The sequence below is a fragment of the Dermacentor andersoni genome, chromosome 8, assembly GCF_023375885.2.
Source record: "Dermacentor andersoni chromosome 8, qqDerAnde1_hic_scaffold, whole genome shotgun sequence".
Classification (NCBI taxonomy): domain Eukaryota; kingdom Metazoa; phylum Arthropoda; class Arachnida; order Ixodida; family Ixodidae; genus Dermacentor; species Dermacentor andersoni.
The window spans coordinates 149845766-149859764 of NC_092821.1; the positions used below are offsets into that span (position 1 = coordinate 149845766).

A 13999-nucleotide genomic window follows, 5' to 3' on the forward strand; every position below is an offset into this window, starting at 1 on the left:
GATGACGATTATTGTTGCGTGGCAGATATTACACCCAAAAGGGTGTGAACTTTTTTTAGAGTGCGCTCTCTAAAGAAAGTTCACACCCTTTTGGGTGTAATATCTGCCACGCAACAATAATCGTCATCTGCCTTGCTTGCACTTGCTTTCTTAAAAACGCCGCGCCCGCTACTTTCCTGTCGGCAATGCTATATGTCGTGCTGATAACGCGCATGCCGTTCGTTACTGGGAAGTACCGGGCTCGCACCGTTAAAGAAAGGAAATGAGGGCAAGACAGATGGCGATTATTCTTGTGGGGCAAGATACACCCCAAAGGGTGTAAACATTTTAAGGGTGTACACAATAAGGGTTAGGAAGGTTATTTTGGGCAGGATGAGTATTCGAGGGTTTAAGTCCCAACAATACACCCTTGGCAACACCGTACTCTCATGAGTGCACCCCACAGAAAAGTTTGCGCGTAAGAAACAATATGCCCCCAAGGGTGTAGATATTCTTTTAGTTTGTGGAATCGCGAAATCAGTGGCGCACGACCGGAAAGCGGGAAGGGGGGCGGGCGGGGGGGCGGCGAGGTGCGGAGTAGAACCCCTAAAATGCGGAGGCAGTGTGAGCTATTCAGAGCTGACAAGAACAATATGGCAGAATTTGGCAGTATCCACGGTAGCAGTTTGATTACAAGGTTGGCCCTACTGGACTAGACTCCACTTTTAAACTGTTATATACACTCTAGGAAGACTTTACACCGTTTGGAGTGCCCCTTCTGCCACACAACGATAATCGTCATCTGCCTTGATGCGTTTCCTTTCTTGAAAACGCCGCGCCCGCTACTTTCCTGTTGGGAATGCTATCATGCTGATAACGCGCATGCCGTTCGTTACTGGAAAAAAGCGGGCTCGCAGCGTTAAACAAAGGAAACGCATCAAGGCGGATGACGATTATCGTTGTGTGGCAGAAGGGGCACTCCAAAGGGTGTAAAGTCTTCTTAGAGTGTGTGTGTGTGTATTATATATATATATATATATATATATATATATATATATATATATATATATCCTCGATCGTGGGCGTGGTCTGGTTAAAGTCGCTAGTCATCTTCTGCTTGTTTTTCAAATATCTATAGGGACTTTAGGGCTGGTTGGAATCTTGTGGCGGTGAGGTGAATGTGCAGCGCATCTGTCCAGCGATGCTTCGGACGGCCTTTTGGCCGCTTTCCGGGCACTTCCAGGTTGTAGCCGACATGCGCAAGCGAGCCAACATAAGATCAAGAGCACGGGGCAGCACCATCGGAAGCGGGCTTCGCCAGTCGATTCTCAGTGATCGGAGTTCGGCGAATGTTGTCACTCTGGACGCGGTCGAAGTACACGGCCGATATCCAGCATCCACGACGGGGCAATGTGGTGTACGGTCTCCTTGATGTTGGGCCAGCACAAGCTATAAGGAGCTGCATTGCGCAGCGCATATATCTTCGACTTCAGGCATTTTTTCGCAAAACAGTCCCAAAGCACGCCGGTCGCGGAGCGTCGCTTCAACCAGGTGGCGCTGACGCGCGCGCGCGCGCCCTGGCCTTCTTGAAATCCTTGGGTTCAACGAGAGCAGGGGGAAAGTTTACGTGTCCACAATAGAGATTAGCAAGGGGCGATGGGAAGATTGGTGGAAGTAAGGAAACAACAAGAAATGGAGACATACAAAAGCAAAGTTCGCAATAGGGGGTCAGAAAATTTGGTTATGGGAATTCATTGTGGGTTTTGTTTTCCTTTTTATTTATTTTTTATTTTTTAAACCTAGGTAGGACAGTAGGCAATATAACAGCAAGAGCTCGGTGGCACAACCCACCGCCTCGTTCCAAAGGGGATGCTCATAACATCCATCCATCCGGCTTCGTGTGCTACACCATCAGCCAAAATCAACGAGCCGAGATGTTTGAAGCGTGAGGCAGATTGACACAGCTTGCGTTGATCGCGCCATGTTATCGCTCGCGTCCCATGCACTTGGTTCACCTAGATCATGTCCGTTCTGTGCGAGCCGGTCATGCCAAGTCTGGGAAAAGCAACAGCTGCAGCAAGGAGCACGCCATCTCCGCATACGACAGCCTGTGAGGCAGTGGCCATTGGAGATCGCGCACTGGCGTCCATGACGAGCACAAACGTGCTGGCAGTCGGTGTGCCTTGGGGCATGCTGATCGAGATGCACAGAAGCTTCGATATTCCCACGGCACACTTCGAACTGGGCTCTTTGGGTCCTGGCAGCGGAGTTGGACCCAGGTGACGAGTCCCTCAGGCACCAGGCACTGGCAAAGCGTGTGCTCTCTCCCCGGGTATAGCGGTCGGTACCTACACCTGTCACACTGTTCTGTCAGCGCCACCTGCAGGACGGTTGCGCTCTTTTTGACCTCCAAGATCAGCAGTATTTGCATAGCCGGTTTACTTTGCTTCCATTGCAAGATGAAGGTTACTCCCACCCATCTTCAATGACCCCTGTCTTGGGCCATCCGTGAGTGTATCCAGGGGGCAGAGGCTTACGGGGGCTTCAAGTGTTCAAGTGTGAAAGTATGAAACTTCAAGTTCAAGTGTGAAAACACAGCAAGCACGCACAAGGGTTCTTGTATGTTCATGCATACCCTCGGGCCCCTCAACAAGAGGGAGCACTGTTAGGCTATGTTCACACTTGGTCTTGGAGCAGGCGGAAGTGGAAAAAAACTTGACAAAATCCACCCACCTAGGCAGAAAAACGGGCGGAAAACCAGGCGGCGAAGCAGAAAGTGGTTCCACATCACCGGAAGCTGCACTAGCATGTAACCAACCGGTCGTAAAATTTAACATTTTCCGGTGTTCATTGTCAATTTTTAGGAAAAACAACTAGCTAAAACTATCGAAACTATGTCTTGTCTATCTTCCATGGTAGGCAAAAGTTAAAAATGACAAGCGAAGTTGCGCACGAAATGATAGCTTTTAGTAACTGATGGGTCAATGAATGAACGTATGTCGTGAAATAGTGTGATGAACAGCGCCACCATGCCGACAAAAGTATGCAAACTAGATGCATGTGGGTGAAAGCGGCAGTAGTTTCCGCTGCAGTCGCGAAACAAATGTGAACATCTTGTACATGCGCGGAAAAGATTTTCCGGCCACTTTGGCTTTTCCGCCCGCTTGCCGTTTCCCAAGTGTGAACGTAGCCTTAATGTGAGAAAAGCAGAGAGAGGTCGGCCAGAGGAGCTTCACTTGTGGCCTGCTATTCTACGTAGGGGAAAAGGAACAAGGGTTATTGAATGTCTCACTGACATTGCAGTCGTGCGATGCGCACTTCCCGTTCCCCCCCAAGGCGAGAAACTGCTTACTCACGAAAATCATAGTTTCTCACGCATTGTTCAGCTAGCATTGTGTTTAGCTAGTCATCGTGCTTGTGGCTTTAAACCTTCTGCTGAGATTATTTATTCTTTTTGTTTTATTTACAATACTGTGAGCCCTGTCATGGTGTTACAGGAGTGAGAAAAACAATAAAACGAAAGTGAACAGAATAACACATACAGTACAACACAAAATATGACACCAGACCTTATACAATACTTATGTCAAAAGTGTTTGCAGCCGTCGCTGAAAACAGTCAGCTGATGCGCTAACTTTCTATATTTTCAAGCACTCATCGTTTCTTAAACAGAGCAAGGATATTAGTCTCTCCACACATGTGTAATCATTGTGAAGTCTTCCATTTATATTGCAATATTCAGGTGAAGATGATCAGTTTGCAAAATCACAAAGCCATTTGCAGCCAGAGCAAAGTTTAGGCAAGTCCATGTACTTCCCATCATTTCCATGCTGGCTGAACTGCCTAACTTGAAGGTTTTGTAGACACTAGCACCAAAGTTCCCCCTGGTGGTTTTTGTAGGAAGCTCTGTGGTGCATACTTTAAAAACAGTTCACAACGTTTGGGGCGTACCTTGCACCCAAACAATGACCGCCATACAGGACTTGCTCGAGTTTCCTTCCTTGAAAACTCTGCGCTTGCTACTTTCCTGTCAAGAATGCTATGTCACAATGATTACAAGCATACCTTTTGTGACAGGGAAGAACCAGGCATGTAGCTTTAGCAGAAAGGAAAGGCACTCTACTTGTTATGATGATTATTGTTGTGGGACAAAGATACACCCCAAAGCATGTGAGCTGTTTTCAGAGTGTACCCTTTTAGCACTCTTTTCAGGGGTGTTAAACATGAGTATTCCTCCTTCGAGGAAAGCGCCCCACGAGTGGAAGCAGAGAACTTACCATGAGCTTCTCCCGCGTCGTCAGCGATGGCAAGCCCGCCGAAGAGGACAAAGAGGCGCTGTCGTCCCGGCCGCTGAGCATTGCCAACTGCCGGTGGATGTCCTCGATGCGGCTTGCCTTCGTTGGCAGCGAGTGCTGCTGGACCTGTTGCAACGTTTAAAGAATGAGGGATAGCGTGTAGGCACAAGCATGACAACTTTTCCAAGATCAAACTGCCTACAAATAAGCCCATTGCTTTTCAAAGCCAATGCACAGCATTTCGCACCATAGCGGTTGCCTGTCTTCCAGTGAAGTAGGAAATATGTGGAGACTCCCACCACGTGACACACGTGACCGTGCATTATATACTGCCTCTGGGATTGGCCCTCTTTGCTAAATGACACTGCACCCAGGGTCGGCATGCTGACTAGAACGGGCCAATCCTGGAGATAGTGCAACAGTAAACTGCACTTGACGCTGAAAAGAGACCAGCCAAGCAGATGTGCCAAACGCCAAACTCTAAGAAAGTAGGCGTAGGAACGTTTGCATTATATACAGGAATTGTGCTCTTGCTGACACATACTTGTTATGAGAAGAATATTTAGATATCCTTTGTCCTATCGCTGAGTAATTATGTAGAAAACAAGGCCAGCAGCTAGGACATCTGTAAGGGTGGTAAGGACACTAGTGCTATCCTGCACGTGAACTATTCAGCAAGACAGCAACACCCAACCACGGTTCAGGAAAGTCCGGAAGGGTGCACGAAGAAAGCTTCCACCTTCAAAAGGAGCAGAGCACATCCTGCATGCTCACCTCCGCCGAAAGGCAGTCGCCATGGAACATGTGCCCACAGGGGAACAGGTAGAACGCTTGGTTCATCACCGCATACTCGCACAGGGCACACTTGGCATCCGACTGGGCCACGGCATACCTGAAACACGGAAATACAGCCAGCTTACACGCTCAACTCCCCTGCATTGCATTGCATTGCGTCAATTTTTCACAAATGGGGCGGCTTCAGAACCGATGCCTCGCTTTCACTTTCCGCTGGTGCCCTCACAACAGAGTCTCACATGAATGACGTGTCTAGTATGGAAATGAGTAAACGATTGAAAGGATTGTTTCTTAGATAAAGAAAAAAGTCCTTGGACTACAGTTTCGTTAAAGTTTGTGCACATGGAGAATACTCCGCACCAAAAATAGTTTGAAAAATGTTTGCTTAGCCAACGACCACCAATAATGTTGACTTTAGTGGAGCAACTACCTACTCTTTTATAGCAATGCATTTGGAAATCTTCGTTCTGTGGTGGACTTGTGTTCTCATGCTGAAATAAAGGCTTGCAGTTGCTAGTCCAGTTGGAGCACTGATGTACTCTTTCTTTTTTTCGTCCGTTTATTCAGTTTTTGTTTTGTGTTTGAGCTTTGTTTTTTTCATTACTTGACCACAATTCAGTCAGCTCGAGTGTGCGCTCCGCTTAGCAAAGACACAGATGACCAGACCATACAGTTTCCTGAAAAAATTACCGGCACGAACACTGGGACTAATGTATGCAAAAGAAGCAAGCATGGCAATTTCAGCCAGTGTGGGAGAGACGGTTGGTACGTGAACTTGCATAAATTTCGTCCTTCTGGGGCTTCAACTGGCTTTGCGATTACGCAAATTTATCACTTTCAACAAAATACTTGGTTACGCATGCATCAAAATTTGCAGCGATAATGCACGTGCCCAAAGTCTCACTGGCTTTTGCATTTGGAAGAATAGCACTGTTCCGAAATTTGGGACAATAAAGGCAGTTAGAGTGTATCAAACAAAGCCGCAAGAGCGTCTGAAGCCAGAAGCACGAATATCAAACAAAACCCATAGTCGGGAGACTATTGTTGAATTCCAATGGCGGAGTCGGAGCAAGTTTTTCTGCTCGTTTCGGAGCAAGTTTGTTCCAATGGCAGAGTGAGGGCGGCAGTAAGGTGTTCCAATGAGAGAGTCTGAGGGGATTCAGAGCGGGAGTCAGTCCGTGGAGCAGAAAAAGCTGCTCCGCCAAAATCGGCGGAGTGGACCGGAACTCTGCGTGATGTATTTCCTTTACCACGTTTGTCTGCTGGGAGGCGCCACCGGTCACGACTCGCGAGGAAGCAAAAGCTGCTGCACGCTTGGCGAGATATCCGTTCCGCACTTTTAAAAAAACAACAGGTGAACGGCGCTGAAGAGACAAGTGACCGGTGCGGCGGTGCTAAGAGCAAACAGCGGAAGGAAATGACAACACGCAAGGTATCCTGGGTAACTCTGATAGAACTTCCGCTTCCGCCTTGCTCCGGCGGCGCAGGTTGTGTTCCACTCGCGGATCTGGAGGCGTTGCTCTGCGCCAGAGTCGAGTGTTCGCTCGCGGAGTCCGTCGACTGCTCCGACTCTGCCATTGGAATTCAACATATGATTCGCATGGTAACTGAACAAGTGCAGTGACCGAGTTCCCTCTGTAGTCATTTTCGCAGGAAAACTCTGTAGGCCAGGCCAAGTGGGCGACCGACAGAGCGGTCAGCAAACCGGCCGACCGACTACAACGCACCTGTTGCGGAACGCCTGGATCTCGGCGCGGATCTCCTTGGCACTGCGGGTGGCCTCCTCCATCTCGGCCTTGAGGCCCTCGATGTGGGCGTTGTACTCCTCGAGCGAGGAAATGATGGCCTCCTTGAAGTGGTCGATGCGCACAAACTCGTCAAAGAAGGGCAGGATGTCCTCAATCTTGATGAGGTCGCACTCCTGAAGAAACTCCATGGCGCGCTTGATGTCCTTCTGCTCCGTCACCACGTGCTGTGCTGTCACACGAGTCAGTGGAGGCAAGTTTTCGGGGCATTTGTAAGCCAAGATATATAACACGGGACAAAGTGATCAAGTGTGGTCAAACAAGGAATGTTGCCGGAGGCAACAGTCCAACATGGTGACTAGTCCACGTCGAGGCGGCAACTGCCTAGCTTGCAAGGCTGAAGGTGAATTAGAAGCTGATGAACTTAACGGGAAGCTTTAGTTTGGGAGGTCCTGTCTAAAATACATGGGAACAGAGAAATAGTTTTTCTTGGCAACTGCTGCAATTTCGGTGACATTTGTGACACTTAAAAGGAAAAATATATATAAAAGTATATAAAATATAATATTAAAAGAAAATAAAGCATGGGGAATTGATTATTCAATTGAGACATAACTTTTCTTTTAACTCTTGATAATTGCAAAATGAAAAGAACGACAACTCAAGCATCAAGTTTATAACTCTGTAGTTCAACAGTAAGTACGCTATTACAACTCTGTCAACTGCATGTTTTAAGATATCTGAAATAAATAAAAATACTGATGCATTATATACTACTCTGAAATATACCTCTAATTTTTTAGAACGACTTTTGCAATACGTCTTGCAACCATTGTAACTTCACAAATCTGTAAATTTATACAGGAACTTTCAACTATCATGCACCGATGTCAAAATAACAAGAATTATTCTGTGTGAACAAGAACAAGCGCATGTTGTTTTGTGTCTTGTTGAGAAACTGCCAGTAATTTTCTAATCCCTGACATAGAATTACTTATTTAAAAGTGATTATCAAACTTTGCAATTGTTGTTCTAATTAGACGGCTTTAGAATAGCGTTTGCAACTGAATGTAAATGAACTATATACGTAAAGAAACAGCGTTGTCCTTCCTGCACATGTATGCTTTGTACGTTGCTGGGCTTCTGAGGTTTATGCATGCTATGTTAACGTACATTATTTGGCAAGCTTAATGCACGCAATGTACACATACGCTAGGAAATTGCGTTGAACATGGCGGCACCTATGGCTCCCACTTCAGAGTGAATTCTCGTGACGGCTCCGTTCTCGCTATAGGCGATCGCCAGTAACTGTTGGTATCAGCTTTCCTTTCCTCTAATCTCACCTGGAACATCAGTTATGAGCGCCTAGAGCATCCAATTTATGAGATTATTCAGTCATTTTGGCATCCATAGACCTACTGAGACGTGTCAGTAAAGGAATGACAGGATGGTTGCTAATGGATTGTCTTAGCTTGGATACATTTAGAACGATGCACCAGATGGCACCCTGTCTTCTAATGTCTTCCTCGCATTGGCCGTTCCCGTATAGTAAATGAAAAGTCCTGAATGGATGCGCTTCACAACGTTCTGCAAAAGTGCTTGCGCTTAACATACGTAAGGCAACAAATGCTATTGCAAGACTGTCTATTGTCAACATATCAATTAGGCAGTTGTAGAGAACCGCAAGAAATGTCAAAATTAGATGCCTACAGGAAGGTACATATTATATGTTTACTTTTTTCCATCGAATAAAGAAAGCCCGCAAATTATGAAAAATACCATCTGACTGCACACCCATGTGCGCGAAACAGCAGTGCCACCAAACCGTGTGGGTCAGAAAGAAAGCTGTTCATCTCAGACTCGTCATTCAGAGCAACACAGTTCCTGTATGTTGATATGCAATAATTTCCTGGAGAGCCATTCGTACACTGTGCAAAGAAGACGCGTGCTGTCTTTGTCACTGCTCGGCCCCAGTAACCGATGAACAGCTGGCTTTCCCAGTTGAGGTTCTTCAATGGCACTGCTATTCCGTGTGCATTTGGTGCACATGTCACATGGCGTTTTTAATATTTCGTGGGATTTTTCTATTTGCCAGAAAGAGTAGAGTGCATCTTGCTGGAAACATTTCATGTTTACATCTGTTGCTATTTTCTAAAACCCCCTAATTGACTTCTTGACAATTAGAACAATTTAAAAGTTAGTGAATTCCTTTCATTTACGAACTGAAGGTCAGTGACCACAAAATTACTGGTGGTTTCTCTACACGAATTGCATGTGGTCTTACTCATGTGGAATAATCTGTATTTCTTTTTTTAATTTGGAGCATTATAACTGACACACTGTGTATCAAATTTGTCTGCTCGTGATGGTCTAACCGATGGAGTTTACAGAACTGTGATATCTGTTATTGGTGTAAAGTTATACCCCTGCAAGCTTCATGCCTCTATTTTTATTTTAAACGTACTGACCTTTTGCCAATCATTTTTAAAAATGTGGTATTTGAAGTTGAAATTATGTTTCCTGGAGTTACTAGACTATAATGTTCTCTCTCAAATGCAGTAAACTTAATTCAAATCAGTCCCACCATTGTCTTGTAAAAGCATTTATGTGTTTTAGATGCATCTGAATGAAGAAACAGGAATTGGCCCCAAGCTAAAGCTTCTTCCTAAGGTAAAACAAGTTCTTCCATAAACTTCTGTGTTTACCATGAGCAAACACGTGTACTGGATTGCGTATTAATTGTTTGTACATCATTTCATTTTATTACTGTTAAAAATGTTTGCTTAGTAGTCTGCTACTTAAGCTGCTGTAGTGGGATATAGAAGGTAGTGGGTTTCCTGTCAGTTTAGCACAAAGTCCTCCTCTCAAAGTGAAGATAGAATGAAATAACACACCATTCAATGCTGTCCATCTTGAAGGTTTTTGCAGGTGCCTGAAGCAATTAACAAGCTCTATAACCACTCATAAAAACTGCCTTACAAAAGGAAAGCAATTTTTTAAATTCTTGCCTGGTGCTCTGCTCTTATTCACACATATGGAAGACTCTAATGAAGGGGTAAAAAACAGTTTGACCTCATTAATTGAAGTTGCATCCAATGCGGGAATATCGTATTTATTTGATTCTAAAGTGCACATTCTTTCTTTCCCCCGAAAAGTTACCGAAGTGTGACACATGCATTAGAACTGAATATGAAAACAAAAACTACAACAGGTGCTGCTCGAATCCCACCCCTTCAAGCTAGAATCCCCTACCTTCCGATTTCAAAGGTCGCGCTTTGCTGTATTGCAGGTGCTAGGAGTTTGCCATCATTGGACAATGCGGGACATCTCAAATGCCATGACCTGAACTGAAGATGGCATGCTCTGGGGAGATGACAACGATAAGAAGGCCTCAGACATGGACGACGAGACGCACCCAGTCTATTGTGGTTCGGATGTAACAAAATTGACCTTCTGAAGCGAGAACAACTCGTTAGTATCTCTCTCTCTTACTTTCAACCTGAGGCCACGGAACAGTCGAGGGCATTCTATTTGCATTTCTCGAAGTATGAAACTTTGTGCGTGCGTGCGTGTGGTATAAAATCGGATGCAGTGCTTTTTTTTTTCTTATTCTGGCTGCGAAAGATCACTTAAGCGGTACAACCGAGTGTATGTCATAATCGAGCAAACGCGGCACCTCCACTGTATCCAATATTTGTTTTAATCCCACACGCAAGTACAAGCGAGGAGAATTTCAGAATTCGACACTTACTCCGTTATATCGGACAATTTCTTATATATCCGAGTTAGTTGCGCCCAAGCCCGACTGTATATAAATATCGGAACCAGTTCATGGATGCTCCGAGTAAGACAGGCCACGGCTACAGGTGCTCACCGATCTTAAGCCACAGTTTCTTTCGCAGCTCCTCGTTGTTCTCTGGCTTGTCAGCGTTCAGCTTTGCAAGGTCTATGTCCACCTGCAGATCAAAGGTTGTTGAATGTCTTCTTTTTGTTTTTTTTTTGCAAACCCATAGAATACAATCTATTTCCATTAATACATTGAGATAGAGAGGAGGTATAAATAAAAAGCAAAAGCGCATGACGGCAGGTAAGTTCTCACCTCGAGCGCAAGGTCCACGGCTTCCTCGTAGAGCTCCATGGTGCTGTAGATGTGCACGCAGGCCCTCGTCAGTCGCAGCTCGGAGCAGACGCGCAGGGCGTACTTGAGGTCGTAGGGCACGGTAGCTTGGTCCTTGGAAAGAAGGGTGTGTTGTACGACGTCAGGTGAAAATAAGGCACGACAAAGGGTAGCCCTGTGTAAAATGCACCTTACTTGCACGGCGCTGTACTTTGTTTCACACACAGCACACAACACTACAAAGACTAGAGAGAATTCTGTCACTGGCCGCTGTCGCAGACAAGAAATAGTGCATTACGTGTGAGAGAAAGATATACAGTTAAACTTCAATATAACAAAGTCGGTAGAATTGGCACTTTACTTTGCTGCACCGAAATTCTGTTATATTGCAATTCGACCTTTCATGCCAATAAGTACAGTCGCCGAAGAATTTTTCTTGCCCAGAAGGGGCCGTAAGAATTCCCATATTGTCGGGCAATTAGAAAAAAAACTAATTTCAAGGACCACAAATTTCATTCTGTTTAATTTAAGAGTCACCAAACAATGATAATATTTCACATCGTGTCGACGATATTTTCGCATCTGCGACAGAAATCGAAGCCTGCGAAGCTTTCACAGCTACTTTGCTGCCGAGGCTGATACATCGCCTGCAGTGGGATGACGCTATCTGACTCAGCCTATGCACCTGCTGCAAGTTACTACCTCCGAGATAGGGTGCATGATAGTGTCAGTGCCATGTGACAGTGACACCGTGACAGTGACAGTGAACAGTGACAGCCATGTGCTGCTGCGGCCAGGCTAGAGGAGATGTGTGCTTGAGCATGGGGTTTTAGGGGGGGAGGGGTGCGTGCACACACTGCCTGTGCTAGTAACTGTCAGTATTTTCATGTGCAGATGATGAAAACTTGGGCAGGAACCATCGAAGGATGGTCGTCGAAGTGAAGCTGTAGCTTCTTGGTAGAGTGGGATAGGTTGGTGGGGTCACTTGTTGATTAGACCTATTGGTTAATGCCACGAAGCTTGCGGGTGCCGCGACGAACTACCTCCGCGATCGGTCGCATTACAAACCACATTGAAACCCTAGCAAGGACGCACACCCTGCACTGGCATCGGGATCGGCCCACGAAGTCAATGCCTTTTGCTGCCGGGACAAGCCCGGTTCCCTCGGCTACGCAGCCGTTCATGCAAACTGGAAGGAAAAGTCAAAGAAAGGCTTCCCTTTGAGAAATGAAAACACTGACCTGCCCCTCGCGGTCGAGGTAACACATGAGCTTGGCCCCATCCAGCCGAGCGTACAGGGCGAGCAGGTAGTTGTGGATGGCCTCGTCCCGGCTGCCCAGCTTGTAGACGCAGAACTCGAGGTAGCGGATCGCCTCGCACCCCTGCGTGCAAGGATGTTACGAGCCGCACAGTGTTAGGCACGAACCCAATGCATAAAAATGATAAATAACAATTAGGTGAAAAGGAATACCAAGAAGTGGAAGACGTGACATCAAGGACCCGGAACCAAGCATAAAGCTACACTTCGTCTCGCCAACTGCATGCAGTAATGTGAAATCGGTGGGTTGCATTTGTGGGGGTGGGTCTCCTGCACCGCAAATGTCAGGCGGGTGCATCAAGCATGTTTGGGGAGAGGGAGAAAGCCTCCTCCAAGCGGGTTGTGCACAGGAGCCCAAGCGCCATCAGTGCCGCCAGGCGACTCACGTGAGTTCTCGTCGAGATTGCCCGAGTCTCTTTGATCCCTGATGAGCAGTGAGTGCAGAAGGCTCTGCCGCCGCTCCCAGTTTCCCACACGTGGTTAGTCCACCAAATTTCTGCTGTGGCAGTCCCTACGCCTGCCGGTACCCCAGCTGGTAAGTCAGAAAGCCCTCTTTACCTAGTGTATTATTCTCTTTGAGGAAACATTCAGCGATGTAAACTATGGCTAGCTGGCCTGCTCAAAGTGTTAGCTGAAATCATAATAAATGCTTTACGAGTGTGCATGTGGTTGTCATCCATTGTTACCTCGAGCCTGCACCAGATCGCAGTTGATGGGCAGGCATGCGCCACCTGCGATGTGCGCTGTGTTGAGGCCTAGCACAGATGGTGACCCCTTGTTATCCCTACACTTTAGCCAACCAGGAAAGAGAACCAGCAGAAAGGCTTCTCCATTATCCACACCTAATTGCCTTCCACACTACACCGACTGAATGAGTTTCACAGAAAGGTTAGTAGAGCAAGATGGATGACTCCTTGTCCTGCACCTGGAATGTGCAGCCACCTCTTTACTGACTGTACTAAAGTAAATAGCATTAAATTTTTTTCTTATATCGGCATGTAACAAACAAGCTTCGAGAGTGCCAGCTTTATTACCGATGATGAAAGTGAGGAGGTCTAGCAGAAAATTCAGCACCACAGGGGCAATTAGAATGCCCTCCAGTCTTGCTGCATTTTTGAAATGTGCAACACAGCTTGCCACCAACCTGCGATCGATCCTTGATGTTGTCGTACTGGACCAAGGCAGGGATGAGCCGTGCTGGATCAAGCCGCTTCTCCTGTGCAATCCACATGTCTACCGTTTTCTGCGGGATGCTCTGCACCAGTGTTGGCGAGAACTGGTACACCAGCTCTGGGTTGTTCTGCAGCCACATCCAGTTGGAAGGTAAAAAAGAGAGAAAAAACAGAGGGAGAAAAACGTAGAGCGAGAAATGAAATTCCGGGGTTTTACATGCCAAGAACACATTATTATTATGAGTCACAATGTAGTGGAAGAACTCCAGATTTTGTTCTACCACCAAGCGTTCTGTCACATTTAGCCCTATCAAACTATGCCCACTATAGCCAGAATCAAACTGGCAACCTCAAGCTCAGCAGCGTGATGCTATAGACAATGGACTACCAAGGTGAGTGAAAACATAAAGTGAGAAATGGACTGATTGACTGATGCATTCACTGACTGGCCGACTGACTGAGTGACTGGTGACTGACTGGTGACTAACTTGACAAACTCTGTGATTGGCTTGCTGATTGATTCATTGGCATGCTCACTGACTGGCACACTGACTCAGTGAAAGGTCGTCTAACAGAAC

At 46.4% G+C, this 13999-nt stretch overlaps 1 protein-coding gene across 1 annotated transcript in view; it reads right to left on the reverse strand.

Moving 5' to 3' along the window:
- The window catches only part of dor (vacuolar protein sorting-associated protein 18 dor), a 55107-nt gene that overhangs the window by 6761 nt on the left and 34347 nt on the right, over nucleotides 1-13999 (reverse strand). The window contains exons 19-25 of the mRNA XM_072290051.1: nucleotides 13394-13549; nucleotides 12173-12313; nucleotides 10914-11045; nucleotides 10689-10770; nucleotides 6797-7046; nucleotides 5049-5166; nucleotides 4257-4400 (exon numbers count right to left, since the gene is read on the reverse strand). Coding sequence (XP_072146152.1) covers nucleotides 4257-4400; nucleotides 5049-5166; nucleotides 6797-7046; nucleotides 10689-10770; nucleotides 10914-11045; nucleotides 12173-12313; nucleotides 13394-13549 — 1023 coding nt within the window. The remainder of the gene's footprint in view (nucleotides 1-4256; nucleotides 4401-5048; nucleotides 5167-6796; nucleotides 7047-10688; nucleotides 10771-10913; nucleotides 11046-12172; nucleotides 12314-13393; nucleotides 13550-13999) is intronic.